The sequence below is a fragment of the Oncorhynchus nerka genome, linkage group LG17 (genome assembly GCF_034236695.1).
Source record: "Oncorhynchus nerka isolate Pitt River linkage group LG17, Oner_Uvic_2.0, whole genome shotgun sequence".
In the NCBI taxonomy this organism is placed as follows: domain Eukaryota; kingdom Metazoa; phylum Chordata; class Actinopteri; order Salmoniformes; family Salmonidae; genus Oncorhynchus; species Oncorhynchus nerka.
In genome coordinates, this window is record NC_088412.1 from 12946821 (window position 1) to 12967493 (window position 20673).

The window sequence follows — 20673 nt, forward strand, 5'->3', positions numbered from 1 at the left end:
TAGTAAATTACAGATACAAAAACGACTTAAGTAGTACTTCAAAGTATTTTTTACATATTTACTTTACACCACTGAAAATGGTTTAATCCATGTTGTTTCAATACACAAACCAAAAATCAACCGGAAGGCAAGTGGATGCTATAGAGACTCAGTGTATCTTTAATAACTGTAGATGATAACATGTATTAAATCAGCATAATAATTTAGACCACATTGACATATTTGACTCATGGTTGATGTCTGCCTTTCTTAGGTTTCCACTAGAGGTCTTCACAGATCCACCTGTAACCGAATACCCGAGAGGGTTCGGATCCAGAATTCTAAATAATGTCACAGGTCTGGGTCGGATCTGATATGATTGTCACGGGTATGTGTAATTTTAACGACCAAATAAACACGCAAACCTGGTTTCAAGAAACAGATAAAGCAACCCGGCACGCCTCTCTCCTATTAGACCTAGATAGTTTGTGTGTATGCATTGATATGTAGTCTACGTGTGCCTTTAAAAAAAAATAATGTATGTAGTTCTATCCTTGAGCTGTTCTCGTCTATTAATGTTCTGTATAATGTTTCATGTTTTTTTGTGGACCCCAGGAAGAGTAACTGCTGCTTTTGCAACAGCTAATGGGGATCCTAATAAAATACCAAATACCAAAACCGACTTGTCCGGAAGTACCCGTACAGATCTGCTGCAGTAGAGAGAGAAATCATATCATTTAAGCTGCTCCTCGTTTCACAGGAGTGGCATGTCTAGCTTGTTGTTGGCCAATCATAAGTCATCAAAGCAGCAATAGGCTAGAACAGTGTTTTCCAAACTCAGTCCCGGGGACCCTAAGCAGTACACACTTTGCTTGTTTGACTTAGCACTACACAGCTGATTCAAATAATCAACTCATCATTAAAAACTTTGATTATTTGAATCAGCTGTGTAGTGCTAAGGCAAACAAACAAAACGTGCACCGCTTAGGGTCCCCGGAACTGAGTTTGGAAAACGCTGGGCTATAGTCATAGAGCCTTCATGTGTGGCAAAAGTTAGGAAATATCAATGGAATATTTCATTTAAAATGATGGAAGTTAAAGGAGAGGGATAAGCTACAAGAGCCAACAGGTAGGCTGCTACTTAATATTCTGAATGAAGTTGTTTCTAATTGTGTAGGACGAGAATAACACAGCTAGCTAGGCTGCTATTCACTCTACCATAGCGCGAGTCGGCTTAGTCGGTTGCCGTTTCTCGTCTCTCCCTCCCTCTTCCCTGCTCCCCGTGTCACTAGCTGACACGTCCTGCTAGAGCTCTACCTCTCCCTCCCTCTTCCCTGCTCCCCGTGTCACTAGCTGACACGTCCTGCTAGAGCTCTACCTCTCCCTCCCTCTTCCCCGTGTCACTAGCTGACAAGTCCTGCTAGAGCTCTACCTCTCCCTCCCTCTTCCCTGCTCCCCGTGTCACTAGCTGACACGTCCTGCTAGAGCTCTACCTCTCCCTCCCTCTTCCCTGCTCCCCGTGTCACTAGCTGACAAGTCCTGCTAGAGCTCTACCTCTCCCTCGCTTTATCACCTCCGGTCGCTTAAAAATTGACTTTATAATGTGAATTCCCTCACTCGTATCCGGACTGGATCCGACCAGGTCTACGCAGAATGGGTCTAGTTGTCCTCGTGTCCATTTGGAACGGGTCTCTATATTTAACAAATAAATGTAGGCATATTGGGTCCAGACGGGAAAGCCCCAGGTCCATTTCGGAACAGGTCCAACTTTTTGAACCCGTGAAGGCCTCTAGTTTTAACATCTTGAGCACTGGAGGCTCTCATCATTCATTAGTACTGGAGGAAAATCCCCATTGATGCCCTGTCCATTTTACTTACAATAGCTTGGTTGTAGTAGACATTTAATTCCCAGCAACCTTCGCTGTGTTGAAAGTGACCCCTATAGATCACCTCCCACTTCCTAAAACCAACGAAACAAACTCCTTTGTTCCACAATTCAATGCAGCAAGACAACAGGACGACATCACAGAAATCGGATTCCAGCTCCAAACTGGACCCCGTCGCATATCCTAAAACAAACAAAGACCAAAGTGTCATTTCTTAACAGTAACCCAATACCCTTTTCACAATACTGAGCCAAACATCTAGCTGTACTGGGCTGGCCTGGTTACACAACCACCACATTTGCTGAAACCATTATGGAAATGACACAGGAAAATAAATGAACCAAGCCAGTACGGTTTGAGTTGGCCCTTTATGGTGAATCCGACATAAGTCTTCTGCTCATCTCCAGTGCATTCGGAAAGTATTCAGACCCCTTCTTGTTACGTTACAGGCCTTATTCTACAATAGATTAAATAGTCCCCCCCTCGTCCATCTACACACACTACCCCATAATGAAAAAGCAAAAACAGGTTTTTCAAAATCTTTGCTAATTTATAAGAAAAAAAACAGAAATATCACATTTACATCTGAGAAATCTCAGAAGACATAAGAATTGTTGACTTGCAGAAAGCTGAAACGGGTTACAAAAGTATCTCTAAAAGCCTTGATATTCATCAGTCCACGGTAAGACAAATAGTCTATACATGGAGAAAGTTCAGCACTGTTGCTACTCTCCCTAGGAGTGGCCGTCCTGCAAAGATGACTGCAAGAGGACAGCGCAGAATGCTAGAGTGTCAGCTAAAGACTTACAGAAATCTCTGGAACATTCTAACATCTCTTGACGAGGCTACGATACGCAAAACACTAAACAAGAACGGTGTTCATGGGAGGACACCACGGAAGAAGCCACTGCTGTCCAAAAAAACCCATTGCTGCACGTCTGAAGTTCGCAAAAGAGCACCTGGATGTTCCACAGCGCTACTGGCAAAATATTCTGTGGACAGATGAAACTACAGTTGAGTTGTTTGGAAGGAACACACAACACTATGTGTGGAGAAAAAAAGGCACAGCACACCAACATCAAAAACTCATCCCAACTGTAAAGTATGGTGGAGGGAGCATTGTGGTTTGGGGCTGCTTTGCTGCCTCAGGGCCTGGACAGCTTGCTAACATCGATGGAAAAATGAATTCCCAAGATCATCAAGACATTTTGCAGGAGAATGTAAGGCTATCTTTCCGCCAATTGAAGCTCAACTGAAGTTGGGTGATGCAACAGGACAACGACCCAAAACACAGAAGTAAATCAACAACAGAATGGCTTCAACAGAAGAAAATACACCTTCTGGAATGGCCCAGTCAGAGTCCTGACCTCAACCCTAATTGAGATGCTGTGTTATGACCTCAAGCGGTTCACACCAGACATGGCAAGAATATTGGTGAACTGAAACAGTTTTGTAAAGAAGAATGGTCCAAGATTCCTCCCGATTGTTGTACAGGTCTGATCCGCAACTACAGAAAACGTTTGGTTGGGGTTACTGCTGCCAAAGGAGGGTCAACCAGTTATTAAATCCAAGGTTTCACATGCTTTTCCCACCCTGCACTGTGAATCTTTACACAATGTTTTCAATAGAGACATAAGTGTGATTTAGTTTAAGCAGACTGCGTTTGTCTATTGTTGTGACTTAGATGAAGATCAGATCAAATGTTATGAACAATTTATGCAGAAATCCAGGTATTTCCAAATGGTTCACATACTTATTCTTGCCACTCAGTATTCAGGCCCTTTACTCAGTACTTTGTTGAAGCACCCTTGGCAGCGATTACAGCCTCGAGTCTTCTTGGGTATGACGCTACAAGCATGGCACACCTGTATTTGTGGAGTTTCTCCCATTCTTCTCTGCAGATCCTCTCAAGCTCTGTCAGGTTGGATTGGGAGCGTTGCTGCGCAGCTATTTTCAGGTCTCTCCAGAGATGTTCGATCAGGTTCAAGTCCAGGCTCTGGCTGGGCCACTCATGGACATTGAGACTTGTCCCAAAGCCACACCTGCAATGTCTTGGCTGTGTGCTTAGCGTCTATGCCCTGTTGGAAGGTGAACCGGCGCCCCAGTCTGAGGTCCTGAGCGCTCTGGAGCAGATTTTCAAGGATCTCTCTGTACTTTGCTCCGTTCATCATTCCCTCCATCCTGACTAATCTCCTAGTCCCTGCCGCTGAAAAACATCCCCACAGCATGATGCTGCCACCACCATGCTTCACCTTAGCGATGGTGCTAGGTTTCCTCCAGACATGACGCTTGGCATTCAGGCGAAAGAGTTCAATCTTGGTTTCATCATCAGTTATGATCTGAGAGTCCTTTAGGTGCCTTTCTGTCATGTGCCTTTTACTGAGTGTTTCCGTCTGGCCACTCTACCATAAAGGCCTGATTGGTGGAGTAATGCAGAGACGGTTGTCCTTCTGGAAGATTCCCCCATCTCCACAGAGGAACTCTGGAGCTCTGTCAGAGGGACCATCTGGTTCTTGGTCACCTCCCTGACCAAGGCCACTGCGTTCTTGGGGACCGTCAATGCTGCAGAAATGTTTTGGTACCTTCCCCAGATCTGTGCCTTGACACAATCCTGTCTCAGAGCTCTATAGACATTTCCTTCGACCTCATGGCTTGGTTTTTGCTCTGACATGCACTGTCAACAATGGGACCTTATATAGACAGGTGTGTGATTTTCCAAATCATCTCCAAACAATTTAAATTGACCACAGGTGGACTCCAATCAAGTTGTAGAAACATCAAGGATGATCAATGGAAACAGGATGCACTGGAGCTCAATTTCGAGTCTCATAGCAAAGGGTCTGAATATTTATGTAAATAAGATATTTTTTTTAATACATTTGCAAACATTTCTAAAACCCTGTTTTTGCTTCATTATGGGGTATTGTGTGTAAATTGATGGAAAACATTTATTTATTACATTTTTGAATAAGGCTGTAACGTAACACTGTGGAAAAAGTGAAGGGGTCTGAATACTTTACGAATACACTATATGAACCATATAGTATAGTTTCTAAGCTATGGACTATCATGTCATGGTTTGATAACAGGAAGGGCAGATAATAGGCTACCTGTCTCCACTCTGGACGCCCATGGGAATGCAGTAGTTGAGCTCCAGCCGGGCGATGTTTCCGAGTCGTAGCACGATTCCCGTTCCATAGGACCAGCGGATACACTCTGCCAGCTTACTCAGGTGTGCTCGAGGCCCGTCACCTGGAGCAACACACATACACACCTCAGCCTGAGGGGTCATGACACCTCCAAAGCACAAGAAAGCGGATTTCCACACCCACCATGTCAGATTGTTCTGAAATCGTTTTTTGTTGTTAAAAACTAATAAGATTTGCATTCCCGGAAACATTTTGTTGAAATCTAATTGGCTCTCTACATATTACTAGGTCATTCCACTCCTCCACATACATACATACATAATTGTGATGGAGTCCTGCAGATTTCTCATACTGATGAATTTGAACATAGATTCAGCTGGTAAAGATATTACAGCTATCATCTCAGAAGATCTGACACTTCCACATCATAGATCGTGGGGTTCAATTACATCTTTAAAACACACACCATAGTTGAGGTTACACAGGTTCCCAGCATTGAGGAAGAAGTGGGTCCTGAAGAGGTCTCCGAATCCCCCTTTGCCTGGACGGAAGGGCAGAGGAGTATACAGGTGGACGGCTCCAGCCCAATACACCTCACCTCCCAGGTAGTCACCTGGTCATTCAGACAATAAAACCACACAATGTGACAAAGTTAACCATCTTAAAAAATAAAAAAAATAAAAAAATAAAATCGGACTTCATTCAAACGGACAGAAGATAACATCCCACCTTCACTCTGTGGGCCGATGCTGTACATACTGAATCCTCTGACGCTAGTAGGACCACCGAGATAGAACCTAAAGAGACATATCGGTAGAAACCATAGAAACAATCCCTAAAAACAAACCATAAAAACAGAATTCCAGCTACATCACAATCATGCTTCTAGGGAAAGAGGATCGTTTTGTACATGTATTAAAACAGAGTTGGGCCAATTCCAGTCCCCTTGTTTAGGGGGTCTGTGGTCCGACCTGGGATATTTGTTTTATATAGAAGGACTGAGAAGCTCAGTTCTGGTGACTTGAGTGTATATATATATATATATATATATATATTCAAACACCATCTAAAACAATTTCTACCTCCAGAAATGAGCCCCAAAAACATATTGGTAAATATGTTTAAATTATTTGTACCATATATCCTGTCCATGGTATATTGTCAGACGTTCTATTAGTCATAGGCATTATCACCTCTAGCCAACTGATGCTGCATAGCGGCTATAACATGTACATTGGCTGAAGCATGGAGTCTGTCCATCTGCATTTACCCTACTGGACACAACATTCTGAATGTTATTATTTTTACAGTACCAGTCAAAAGTTTGGACACACCTACTCATTCCAGGGTCTTTATTTTTTACTATTTTCTACATTGTAGAATAATAGTGAAGACATCAACACTATTAAACAACACATATGGAATCATATAGTAACCAAAAATATATATTTTATATTTGAGATACTTTGAAGTATCTTAACAAACAGATTACCGATCATTTTAAATCCCACCGTACCTTCTCCACTATGCAATCTGGTTTCAGAGCTGGTCATGGGTGCACCTCAGCCACGCTCAAGGTCCTAAACATCATCATAACTACCATCGATAAGAGACATTACTGTGCAGCCATATTCATCGACCTGGCCAAGGCTTTCGACTCTGTCAATCACCACATTCTTATTGGCAGACTCGACAGCCTTGGTTTCTCAAATGATTGCCTCGCCTGGTTTACCAATTACTTCTCTGATAGAGTTCAGTGTGTTAAATCGGAGGTCCTGTTGTCCGGACCTCTGGCAGTCTCTATGGGGGTGCCACAGGGTTCAATCCTCGGTCCGACTCTCTTCTCTGTATACATCAATGATTTTGCTCCTGCTGCTGGTGATTCTCTGGTACACCTCTATGCAGACGACACCATTCTATATACTTCTGACCCCTCTTTGGACACTGTTAACTAACCTCCAGACGAGCTTCAATGCCATACAACTCTCCTTCCGTGGCCTCCAACTGCTCTTAAACGCAAGTAAAACTAAATGCATGCTATTCAACCGATCACTGCCCGCACCTGCTTGCCAGTCCAGCATCACTACTCTGGACGGCTCTGACTTACATGGACAACTACGTGGAATACATGGACAACTACAAATACCTAGGTGTCTGGTTAGACTGTAAACTCTCCTTCCAGACTCACATTAAGCATCTCCAATCCAAAATTAAATCTAGAATTGGCTTCCTATATTGCAACAAAGCATCCTTCACTCATGCTGCCAAATATACCCTCGTAAAACTGACCATCCTACCGATCCTCGACTTCGGTGATGTCATCTATAAAATAGCCTCCAACACTCTACTCAACAAATTGGATGCAGTCTATCACAGTGCCATCCGTTTTGTCACCAAAGCCCCATACACTACCCAACATTGCGACCTGTATGCTCTCGTTGGTTGGCCCTCGCTTCATACTCGTCGCCAAACCCACTGGCTACAGGTTATCTACAAGTCTCTGCTAGGTAAAGCCCCGCCTTATCTCAGCTCATTGGTCACCATAGCAGCACCCACTCGTAGCACGCGCTCCAGCAGGTATATCTCACTGGTCACCCCCAAAGCCAATTCCTTCTTTGGTCGTCTTTCCTTCCAGTTCTCTGCTGCCAATGACTGGAACGAACTGAAAAAAATCTCTGAAGCTGGAGATTCATATCTCCCTCACTAGATCTAAGCACCAGCTGTCAGAGCAGCTCACAGATCACTGCACCCGTACATAGCAAATCCGTAAACAGCCCATCTATCTACCTACCTCATCCCCATACAGTATTTATTTATCTTGCTCCTTTGCACCCCAGTATCTCTACTTGCACATTCATCCTCTGCACATCTACCATTCCAGTGTTTAATTGCTATATTGTAATTACTTCGCCACCATGGCCTATTTCTTGTCTTAACTCCCTTATCTTACCTCATTTGCACTCACTATATATAGACTTTGTTTTTTTTTGTTCTACTGTATTATTGACTATGTTTTGTTAATTCCATGTGTAACTCTGTTGTGGTATGTGTCGAACTGCTATGCTTTATCTTGGCCAGGTCGCAGTTGAAAATGAGAACTTGTTCTCAACTAGCCTACCTGGTTAAATAAAGGTGAAATTAAAAAAATAAAGTAGCCACCCTTTGCCTTTGACAGCTTTGTACACTCTTGGCATTCTCTCAACTAGCTTCATGAGGTAGTCACCTGGAATGCATTTCAATTAACAGGTGAATGACTAGCTGTGTCCAAACTTTTGACTGGTACTGTATAAATAATGACTAATTATTCACTTGAATTACTATTATATATATTTGTTCCATTTAAGACAAATATCTCCTTTGAGATTTGTTGCCAGGATGCTTGAAACTCTGGTTGTAACTGAATCTGTTAAATGACACCACCTGAAGGAGAAACAGTTGTAACTGAATCTGTAAAAAGATGCCACTTGAAGGAGTAAAGAAATAAAATGGTAGCAAACTGACGCCGCTCTGGTTTAACAAAGGCCAAAACTGCTTTCAAAAAGGCTTTTCCCGCGATAGCATTAATAATTGTTGTGCATTGACAGAGTACATGCTTCCCTCCCTATCACAACCTGAATGCACCTCGAGCGGAAAACCTTTCATATAGAACGCATAACAACAAGCCGACCAGGGAAACGGCATTAGGTTCTAACACACAACAACAACAGCGTTAGGTTCTAACACACAACAACAACAAGCCGACAACAACAGCGTTAGGTTCTAACACACAACAACAAGCCGACAACAACAGCGTTAGGTTCTAACACACAACAACAGCGTTAGGTTCTAACACACAACAACAACAAGCCGACCAGGGAAACGGTGTTAGGTTCTAACACACAACAACAAGCCGACCAGGGAAACGGTGTTAGGTTCTAACACACAACAACAACAAGCCGACCAGGGAAACGGTGTTAGGTTCTAACACACAACAACAACAAACCGACCAGGGAAACTGTGTTAGGTTCTAACACACAACAACAAGCCGACCAGGGAAACAGTGTTAGGTTCTAACACACAACAACAAGCCGACCAGGGAAACAGTGTTAGGTTCTAACACACAACAACAACAAGCCGACCAGGGAAACTGTGTTAGGTTGTAAAACACAACAACAAGCCGACCAGGGAAACGGTGTTAGGTTCTAACACACAACAACAACAAGCCGACCAGGGAAACGATGTTAGGTTCTAACACACAACAACAACAAGCCGACCAGGGAAACGGTGTTAGGTTCTAACACACAACAACAACAAGCCGACCAGGGAAACGGTGTTAGGTTCTAACACACAACAACAACAAGTCGACCAGGGAACCGGTGTTATAACCTAACACACTCACGGGAAGCTTAGTAAAGCTTAAACCAAGTTTATTCATCCACTGGGTCATACAGCTGCATAAGACAAGGAACATATTCATACAAGCACCTGCATTTGACCCTTTCTCCTATGCTGAGCCCCTTCCTTACACATCTAAACAGCCAATACATCTCTGTTGCTAAGATTATATTCTTCCTCACTTCATCTGACCTCGGCCCCAAATTCCTCACTCCTCCCCACAGGATCCCTGGATGTCCAACAAAAGCATATCCTGACAGAATGTAAACGTTATACATTCCCCCGTCTCCCTCAGTGACATGTATATTTCATATCTAAAAAGTCAGAACCCATCAATAGGTCAACTGTTCTACTAGGTTGGTTGTCTGATTTTTGTGTTAATAACATGACATGGTGAGAAATAGTAGCACTGGAAAGTCCTGACCTCAGTGATAAAGTTAAGGCTTTGAATGACGCTACAGTAGCTACAGTAGACTAGACACCACTGCCTGAGTTGAGCGCCACGGCCCATTATAGACCATTTCATTCCCTTCATCTGAACATCAGTGTCAGCAACAATCATGCATGTCAGTTCAGTGCACACAGCTTAACAGAGAACATTAAATATTTGGGAATATATTTCATAGCCTAACACTGAAGCGTGTATTTTCTATGTCATCTCCAAACCAGAAACTTTTATTTTGGATCTACACAGATCTCAAAAAACGACCTCTCCAGAATCCATATGACAGAAATCCATCGAACTTTAACCCCTGACTATACAGTATAAAGACAACATGGCAGGGCCACATTAAAAATCAGCTAGCGTGCCATGTTCGACACCCCTGCGTTTCAATTATGGTTTTGTGAAACAGAGAGAAGTATTGTCTTACCTGTCAGCAATGCAAGTTGGCTTATCTCCAATGGGCAGGAGGCATCCGCCCCAGAGAGATGCAGACAGGACCTGGAAGATATAGGACGAGGTCTCAACAAATGTGCTCTTTTATCCCACATTTTTTCCAACCTGGTCAAATCCATTTGTCAACCCTCCATCAACAAGCTGTTTACATAGGCTCAGGCTCTCCCTCTCCTGCTGTCTCAAACTCTGAATGCCCGGCTATGAAAAGCCAACTGACATTTACTCCTGAGGTGCTGACCTGTTGCCCTCTTATACAACCATTGTGATTATTATCTGAACCTGCTGGTCATTTATGAACGTTTTAACATCTTGAACAACTATCTGGCCTTAACGACCATGTCATGTTATAATCTCCACCCAGCACAGCTAGAAGAGAACTGGCCACCCCTCAGAGCCTGGTTCCTCTCTAGGTTTCTTTCTAGGGAGTTTTTCCTAGCCGGCGTGCTTCTACATCTGAATGGCTTGCTGTTTGGGGTTTTAGGCTGGGTTTCTATATAAGCAATGTGACATCTGCTGACGTAAATAGGGTTTTATAAATAAATTTGATTGATTGATGGTTATAACTTGTTTACTATAAAGATTGTCCAGAACCAGTTCAATACTCAGACTGAGATCCAACTTGTGATTCATGTGTGTAACTAAAGTTTTTCGCACAAATTTTTTCTTGATAAATAGGACGATTTAGTTTCTCACCGAGTCCCAGAAAAGACGTTTGTTAAATTGGAGCTCAAAGTCCTCTTTCAGAAAACTGGCATCTCCTCCAGTGTAGCCAGCCAACTCCTACAAAATCACAACAACGCATCAGCTGAATGAGTTGTTGGTTCAAAAATGGTCTGGGGAAAATGGTTTTATTAAGGTATTACCATTGAATACAACACTGGGCCAGGTAATGTTCACCTAACCTACACACCTGGTTGATTTTCAGCAAGGCTCCCCTCCTGGGAAGGATTGTGGAGTTTCTGGTGTCGATGACCATGGCATGCTATGAGGGCCAAGGAGAAAAGAGCAAAATGTTGAGGAAAAAGTAAAGTGTCTAAGTAGGGCCGAATCTTAACTCAAGATCCACGTTAAGCAAAGTTTTTTTTTTTTTCTCACAAATTTCCCATTGACATCAATGGAAGATTTACACAAAAGCCTAAATGAAGTGTACAGATCTCAGAACAGGAGTTTGGGCCTCAATGTATTACCACAATGTCTTAATCCCTTGGACTAAAAAAAGGGTAGTTGTGTGAGGGATTGTGAAGCGAAACTCAAGTCCCGGTACCGAGAGTGATGACTTGAGGGAGTGGCCGCTCTCCTCCCGGACTGCGAACGAGGCGGTACGTGCCAGACATCCCAGCTCTCGCCACACACCCTCCCACTTCAGGGTGTGGTTCGTCTTCCAAAGAGGGAACTGTTTGCAAAACAGAGAGGGAGAAAGAAGAGAGAGGATCAACCACTTGCAAGTGCATTACAGTAGGATGAAATTTAGTTCGAAAATAAAATAGCTGAGAAGTTCCAATTCTACTCATCGCAGTTAGCATAACAACAGTGAATGAGAACTCGATAGTAATGATAGATGGATGAATGGAAAAATTTTCTTTACACTGAATTCTGTGGAGACGCCACGATCAGTCTCCCTCAGCGAGCTCCATGGAAACTGGCCTGTGACTTTGTAAAAGTTAACAGCGAAACTGCAACAGCAAGAGCAAAGTCAATTAGAAGAAGAACAAAGAGCCCAGGGATCTATAGAATGAACAACTTAAAGGTGTTCCATCCCCAGGGATCTATAGAATGAACAACTTAAAGGTGTTCCATCCCCAGGGATCTATAGAATGAACAACTTAAAGGTGTTCCATCCCCAGGGATCTATAGAATGAACAACTTAAAGGTGTTCCATCCCCAGGGATCTATAGAATGAACAACTTAAAGGTGTTCCATCCCCAGGGATCTATAGAATGAACAACTTAAAGGTGCTACACATAGAGGAAAACATTCAGAGAAATGCTAAGTGAATTGCAACAGCACAAGGCTCCATTCTAAACTAATCTCCCCCGTATCCACGGCAACAATGGCGGAGACTCGTGCTTGAGCCTCTTACTTTCGGTTTTGTTTCACCAGCTTAATTGATCATATATTTCACAGCAATTTAGATGGTACAATGATTCTCTCCACTATTCCGTGGCTGTTTTCTCAAACAAACTGAAATTGAGCGAACAGCGTAGAATTTTTATAACCAGGAAATGGCACAGTGATTTCTACATTGGCCACTTGACACGATTTCCACTAGATAACACAGCCACAAAGTAAAAACAGCTTTCCTTCAGAAGTAATACTGTGAAACACGATCATTCCACTATTACTGCAGATATATTATAAACATTTTCAGAAATTACAAATCAGAAAAAGTATAAAATAAAAATCCGGTGTAGCACCTTTAAATGTAAATCCGTGTTTATTTTTTTATTTTACCTTTATTTAACTAGGCAAGTCAGTTAAGAACAAATTCTTATTTTCAATGACGGCCTAGGAACAGTGGGTTAACTGCCTGTTCAGGGGCAGAACGACAGATTTGTACCTTGTCAGCTCGGGGGTTTGAACTTGCAACCTTCCAGTTACTAGTCCAACGCGCTAACCACTAGGCTACCCTGCCGCCCCAAGTGTATTTACAGCACTGCTTATAATATAAGTGGCAGGTTTTTGTTCTCATACTTGCGCTCAAAGTGACCAGGTTGAGGCTTGAAGAAAGACAGCCCATAGGAAGTCTCTTTGGTGCCGTAGGAGAACTGGAATGTAAGCTTTTCCGCACGACCGAAAACATTGGGCAGCTTCAGACCAAGAACCTGCAGTAAGAGGGAGGGAAAACTAGTCAAAAACCTGACCACAGCGGAGGATGGTACCTCCTAGAGCATGTGTAATCACCACCATAGCTCTTTATAAATTAATCTGTCCTTGATTTCTAATTTCCTCTCTCCTCGCTTCCTTCTCAAAACACATTGGAGAATTTGGTCCAAGGCAGTGTTTCCCAAACTCCGTCCTCGTGACCCCAAAGGATGCAGGTTGTTGTTGTTCTTCCCACAAGCACTACACAGCTGATCTTAAAATTATTAAAGCTTGACGATTAGTTGAATCAGCTGTGTAGTGCTAGGTTAAAACGTGCACCCCTTGGGGATCCGAGGACCGAGTTTGGGAAACACTGGTCCAAATGGAGGGACATATTGTCCTTCTCCTCCAATACAATTTAGAAGGAGATAAGGAGATAGGACTCACGACAAGATGACTTGAGATAGAGCTCCAGGAGTTCTCACCATGCTGCCTTCGTTATTTCCAACCATGGTGTTATAGCTACCAGTCATACGTCTCAGCTCAGTCACTTCAAACGTCACATCTAGTCCGTTAGGCAGCGCATCCACCCCTGAAAGGAAGTGTTAAAAAAAAAAAAATGTTATTACACTTTTGTATTTTTTTTGTGTGTTTTAACCACTTTCCTCATTCATTTGTATGATTTTCCCAATGTAATATGCAAAACTTTGGTAGTGATACTGTTCGGATAAAGAACGGATCATCTGTCTAACCACAGTACCTTGTGAGGTATCAATGACAACCTCCACCTGTCTGAAGATACCAAGACGGAGGAGCTTCTGTCTGGCTTCGTGGGCTCTCTTCATGACCTACAAAAAATAATTATAAATAAATAAATAAACAAAGTAAGTTATACTTTTGCTACAGTCTCCACAGCGTCTCCATACACAGCGTTTCCCCACTAGCTCCGGCTGTCGGCTATACAGCCGATTACAGACTCATTTTCAGACAGGTACTTTTTCCTCACTGAAATAAACTAGACTACTTTTCAATTGGCTAGTCAGGAAAAAAAAGGTCTGAAGAACCCTCTCCCGCTAGAATGAACGATATGCATCTTCTAGCGATCTATTGACTGGACATGTGCCTGTAAATCACAAAGCGAGCAAAGACAGGGAAACACTGCTGGTTTGACAGTCTGCTGTGTGTCCCGACTCTCGGTACCTGGGTGTGTGCGCTGAAGTTGCAGTCAAATTTCTTTACAGGTATGGAGAAAGCATATGGAAAGCCGTTAACATATATTCATGATTTTTTTTATATCCATAAATCTATTCTAAATCTATTGCATTTTTTAAAATAAATAAAAACAACATTTGATTTTTTTGGGATAAACAATTAAAATTATTTATGGAAAAATACAATTATTGATATAAAAAAAATCATGAATATATGTTAACATCTTTCATTAGAGAACATGAATTTGCATGTCCCATATAATGTGGGAACGACAAGTCAACATCCACTTAGTCTATTGTTTTCTAGCATATTCCTTTTCGGGTCAGACATTGTAAGGGATACAATTTGTATGTCTCTGTTCCAGAAAGAAGAAAGTTTGAGGTAGTTTTGCGAGCCAATGCTAACTAGCGTTAGCAGATACCCATGGACTTCTAGTCATTGCGCTAATGCTAGTTAGCAATTGCGCTAGTTAGCAACTTCATTTAAACTGCACACAAAGATATAAATGGAATCCACGAGTTAATCTAGAATGCATTTAAGAACTACACCATGTCCTGGCCAGTGAGGAAAAAATGTAACATTGGGCCCTGGCACATTTCTGAAGCAGCCACGGCGTGGTGGCACATAGGCTATTTACTGTGCTTTGACTGATGAACAGCAAGACTAACTAGTTTATAAAAGGTGTCGAACTGACTGAATAAAGTCCATCTCATATATTCTTGCCATTCATACAATGTAGTTATCTGTCCATGGTATCGCATCGGGACAAGTAAACATTGTCTTGTATTTTGATATGAAGTTCATCCATGCTTGCCAGACAGTGACATTTAAAATGAGTGACTCATCAGTAGCCTACCTAATTGCATCGGTAAGAGAGCTGTTAATTTGGCTTATTTGCATACTGGTAGACTTTTTGGCAATTATCAGCAAATAAACTATCAAAAACATTAAATAAAGTTGGTGAATCCTCCTCACTGCAGGAACATAAGATAGGCTAAGTGGAGAAAGCCTCACTCTGGTCCAAAATATGATTAAAGAAAACAGATTGAATTAGTTTTAAAAGATAATGATTTATATGGTATTTCAAAGATATTGATATAGGTCTATTGATTTAATCAAAGTGTTGACAATAGACAAGTCAACTGCGGCTTTCTGTGTAGCAAAGCCCATGTTTAACACCTGCTTCATTATTCAATCATACCTGTATTGCACAAAGCTGAGAAAATGCCTCGTAAAAGGAATCTTGAAACCCACGGAAGTCAGCAGACTCTTACAGGATTCTTAAGGCCCAGTGCACTCAATATTTTTTTCTCCCTGTTTTATATAATATTGTACAACAGCTGATGAAACAACACTGTAAAATATGTAGATCAGTGTTATTTCCTGATAGTTACTGGTTGAAAATACAATCTAGCATTAGAATGAAGCCACCAAAATAGAGCTTGTTCTGCAAAAATTGAAAAAAATTGAAAAAAAAACGGTCTAAACCCCTCCCCCAGATCGAGGGAGCCTGGCTGGCTACTGTCTAAACCCCTCCCCCAGATCGAGGGAGCCTGGCTGGCTACTGTCTAAACCCCTCCCCCAGCCCGAGGGAGCCTGGCTGGCTACTGTCTAAACCCCTCCCCCAGCCCGAGGGAGCCTGGCTGGCTACTGTCTAAACCCCTCCCCCAGCCCGAGGGAGCCTGGCTGGCTACTGTCTAAACCCCTCCCCCAGCCCAAGGGAGCCTGGCTGGCTACTGTCTAAACCCCTCCCCCAGCCCAAGGGAGCCTGGCTGGCTACTTTTTCTATTTGGCTGGCTACTCCATGTGCTTGTGGAAAACACTGCATACCGTCTCCACGCATTAAAATCCGTGGTCTGTATCCTACTGTACTGATAGATTCACTCACGTCAATCAAGTTCTTTGCTCTGAAGACACCAGCAATCTCGTATGTTAAGCAATCCTCCTTGGTTCTTCCCAGACCATCTATGTGAACATGCTGGACTATGACCTATAGGACAAATATACAAAGGAGTTATAATCAAAATTGACAGGCAACAATAAAAAGGTCACTTTTACATTCAACCACACAGAAAAGATGAACTAAGAAACAACTTGAGCCGTACATCTTTGTTTTCAAGAACCTCTTGTTTTGATTCCTGCTCCATTTCTGGTGTCTCGATGTCATCCGCATGAACCCCCAACTCAGGTCCCTGCATTGGCAGAGGGTCAAGACTCTGCAACACAACAGAGATTGTGATGAATCAATGACTTAACAGGATACTTCTTGTATTGTAAAGCTAGTTATCTGTACAAAACCCAATAGCTAAAATGGCAGTTAGGTGGCTTTAGTGGCTTGGTTATTATGATAAAAGGTAGTTGGTAAATACCATATTGAGATGTACTTGTACAAGTCATTTTTCAAAATGTCATTAGTTGAAGTTAGTGGAAATTTCAGAATGTGGTTGTAAGCATCTAAGCAAGCGCATGACGACACTGGAGAATGGCACTGAAATGTATAGAGGCCGTTTTGAAGGCTCCTGTCCAATTCTGCTATTTTGTGTTTTTTATTTTTTCTTCTTCTGGACATCATAAAAGCGATCACTATCCTCGATTTGGATGAAGATTTCTACATCAATGAGTCGAAGGCACAAGACATACTGCTTATCCAGGACCAGGTCCTAATCTCGGACACTGGGAAGAAACTGCCATGCATCTACACTGATCAGATTGTCTGATTTGATGATGCACCACCATGCATTAGTTCTGTAGGCAGCATTCTGCCTTCTCCCGACCGCTCTCAGCCATTAGCTTCGACCCACAACTGCCTCATGTGAACTACAATCCAGACACCATGTTTTAGCATTTAGGTTAATAATCATTGCTTGGCAATATGGCTTTCGAACCATATAGCCCTTATCTTTCATCAGCGAGAAAGAAGCCTTCAAATTAAACACATATACAACTATGGGTAACTCCATCCAACAAAACTACACTCCTGCTACACTTCCCGAGTTAAAATTATACATAGGTGTTGGAAGCATGCTAGATCGTTGCATGGAAACCAGATGTTGAATTGCATTGAATTCCAGTGGTGTAAAGTACTTAAGTAAAAATACTTTAAAGTACTACTTAAGTAGTTTTTTGGGGGTATCTGTACTTTACTATTCATATTTTTGCCAACTTTTACTTCACTACATTCCTAAAGAAAAGAATGTACTTTTTACTCCATACATTTTCCTTTGACACCCAAACGTACTTGTTACATTTTGACAGGAAAATTGTCCAATTCACACACTTATCAAGAGAACATCCCTGGTCATCCCTACTGCCTCTGATCTGGCGGACTGACAAAACACAAATGCTTTGTTTATAAATGAATGTCTGAGTGTGCCCCTGGCTATGCATCAAATGTTTTTATTTTTGATGGTGACATCTGGTTTGCTTAATATAAGGAATTTGAAATGGTTTATACTTTTACTTTTGATAGTTAAGTACATTTGAGCAATTCCATTTACTTTTGATATTTAAGTATATTTAAAACCAAATACTTTTACTCAAGTAGTATTTTACCGGGTGACTTTCACTTTTACTTGAGTCATTTTCTATTAAGGTATTGTAGCGACCCGCACAGACAGCTGTGTGTTATGTGCTAGGCTAGGAGGTGGTTGTGTTGTACTGACCAGTACACGGTGTTCGCGGGGTCCGACATGTCAATCAACCTGCTATCTGCCAATCACGGGAATGCCTGGAATGTTCTGATGCCGGGCATCCTGGTGGTTGGCGGAGTGGCGTGGAGGGGGGTTGGGCATTGAAAGTTAAGACCAGGTTCAGCCTTTGTTCTCTCTCTCTTACGTCTGGGCTTCACAAGAGAAGGTCACGATTGGCTTGTGGGTTATCTGTCATCTATTTGGCGTGTGCTACGGCCCAAACAGTAGCCTGTGTAAAGTTGGTTCAATAAACCGTCAATTCGCAAACTCAAGCCTCTGTCTGGACAATTGTTCATTTATGATCTAGTCAGGTCATTACAGTATCTTTACTTTTACTCAAGTAGGACCTTTGAGTACGTTTTCCACCACTGTTGAATTCAACATCAGACATAAATTAGTGTTTGAATCAGTAAGTTTACTATCACGTCCTCTACAAGACAGAATGTTGAATAAAATCATATTTTAACGCGCTTTACCGGTTGTCCGTGCGGTTGATCCTTTTGACTGTAGGAATGTGAGACAATATATCCACAGGAAAGTATAATTACATCAACTTTTCAAAGCGCTGGTAGTGTGTTCAGAAGCATGCACACAATATAAATAATACACACAGAAGACGCACGCATATTTGCCGAGCTCATGCACGTGTTTACATGGTTCTGCGCTTCAGGTGATTGACATCTGATATCAGCAAAACTCCTTCCTACAGAAGGCGCCTTCGTCCAATGACTCGTGTCATGATCCAAGGGCTAACCCATATGATCACTATTTAAGATCCGTGAACGTGTAGGGCGCCCGTTGCACGTTCACCAATGCTGTTGTTGCAACTATGATCATGTTAATTTCCTTTACTGACATCGACAGTTCATGTATCTGAAGTTCAGCTAGTTTCCATAGTTGGCAAGCTGTCCAACTGGGCCCCTTTCGCTGTACGTGACAGCTAGCTATACTAAGCTAGCTATTGGCTACTACACTCAGAGGTCATGCTGTCACCCTTTGCATTTTGAGCAGTTATCCTTACCCTCGCGTGGACGGTGCCCATGATTAAGGTATTGAATGTGTAGTCCTTCAAATGTTGGTGTTTATTTTACGAAATTAAAGGACATTTAATTCACGCTCGGCTCAATAGAGATGTAGCTTCGTGGACGGGGGAAGCCATGACACCATCCAAACCACACCCCCAACTCATCCTGGGTGTATTCAAGATGTCAACGTTTCACAGCGTATTGCATTTATTTGATTGAACCTTTATTAAGCTAGGCAAGTCAGTTAAGAACAAATTCTTATTTACAATGACGGCCTACACCGGCCAAACCCTAACCCGGATGAAGCTGGGCCAATTGGGAGTCCCATAGGAAGGCGCACAATCACAACTGGATGTGATGCAGCCTGGATCCGAACCAGGGACTGTAGTGACACCTCTTGCACTGAGATGCAGTGACCTTATATCGCTGCACCACTCGGGAACTAACATTTTTGACAACAGCTGGTTACTGTAAACACAAAACAATAGTGTACACGTAAAACCTATTGAAGGCAGAGAGATTCATATTTTCAAAACTGAAGCTTTGCTTAATTATCATTATATGATAACATGTACTTGGATTTGTGTAGGACTTTTCGAACAAGTGCATGATGGATGGTGGACAAGCCGACACAACTTGCATTCAAGAATGTGACCATACTGGGTCCAGACAACATAAGTCTGCCTGTAGCACTAACCCAATTTCACTATTACTTGATGTATTGTTGTCTCTACCTTCTTGTCCTTTGTGTGGTTGTCTGTGCCCAATAATGTTTGTAACATGTTTTGTGCTGCTGCCATGTTGCGTTGCTACCATGTTGTTGTTATGTTGTGCTGCTACCATGCTGTGTTGTCATGTGTTGCTGCCTTGATATGTTGTTGTCTTAGGTCTCTCTTTATGTAGTGTTGTCTCTCTTGTCGTGATGTGTGTTTTGTCCTATATTTGTATTTTATTTTTAATCCCAGGCCCCATCCCCGCAGGAGGCCTTTTGCCTTTTGGTAGTTAGTTGTTCTTAACTGACTGGCCTAGTTATAAAAAAGTTACATAAAAAATAAAGAAATTACTTTAATTAATGAAGAGTTCATGTAGCCATCATAGACATATCAATCAAAATACCACACACTATTTTGACATAAATGTTGCTGAGCTTCTCTGTAAAAGAATGAGGAAAAATACAGAAAGATAGTCATTACAGATTATCTCACAATAATAAACATTTAATTCAGTGAATAAGTAACTGGTTTATGTTTGACTGAAAAGAGATCGATTTTACTTCTCTCTCGAAGGTTTCCTGCGATACCTTGCTCTTGGCCACACCTTCAGGATACTCATTAAACTTCATTATCCCCTGAGTGGTTAATGCTGCGGAACAAAATCATGCCTAGTATGTTGAGTGAGTGTTTTTCTTCAGGAGTGATGAAATATTGTAAACATTGGGGTGGCTAATCTCAGAAACCCAGAAGTAAAATTTTGCGTAATTGCGTCAGATATGTCACTTGCGTCTCTCAACTAGAGGTTATGTATAGACTTTTATATAGGGCCGAATCGTCAGTATGTCCCCCAACTTTTGGATGAATCTCATTGTGCCCACTTGTTTTTGATGCACTTATCTGATACAGTAGGTAGTTGTCCCACTGTCTTTTCCCATCCAAATGGTTT

At 42.1% G+C, this 20673-nt stretch overlaps 1 protein-coding gene across 1 annotated transcript; it reads right to left on the reverse strand.

Annotated features, from left to right (window-relative positions):
- Positions 1 to 136: 136 nt before the first annotated feature.
- Positions 137 to 19178, reverse strand: LOC115144705 (sorting and assembly machinery component 50 homolog A). Its single transcript, XM_029685733.2, has 15 exons — positions 19011 to 19178; positions 16406 to 16516; positions 16189 to 16290; positions 13849 to 13936; positions 13574 to 13680; positions 12978 to 13108; positions 11872 to 11959; positions 11551 to 11679; positions 11197 to 11268; positions 10980 to 11066; positions 10261 to 10331; positions 5744 to 5811; positions 5481 to 5627; positions 4976 to 5117; positions 137 to 2048 (listed from the first exon to the last, which is right to left on the reverse strand). Exons 1-15 carry the CDS (start codon positions 19029 to 19031, stop codon positions 2003 to 2005), a joined length of 1410 nt encoding a protein of 469 aa, XP_029541593.1. The 5' UTR covers positions 19032 to 19178; the 3' UTR covers positions 137 to 2002.
- Between the last annotated feature and the right edge of the window lie 1495 nt (positions 19179 to 20673).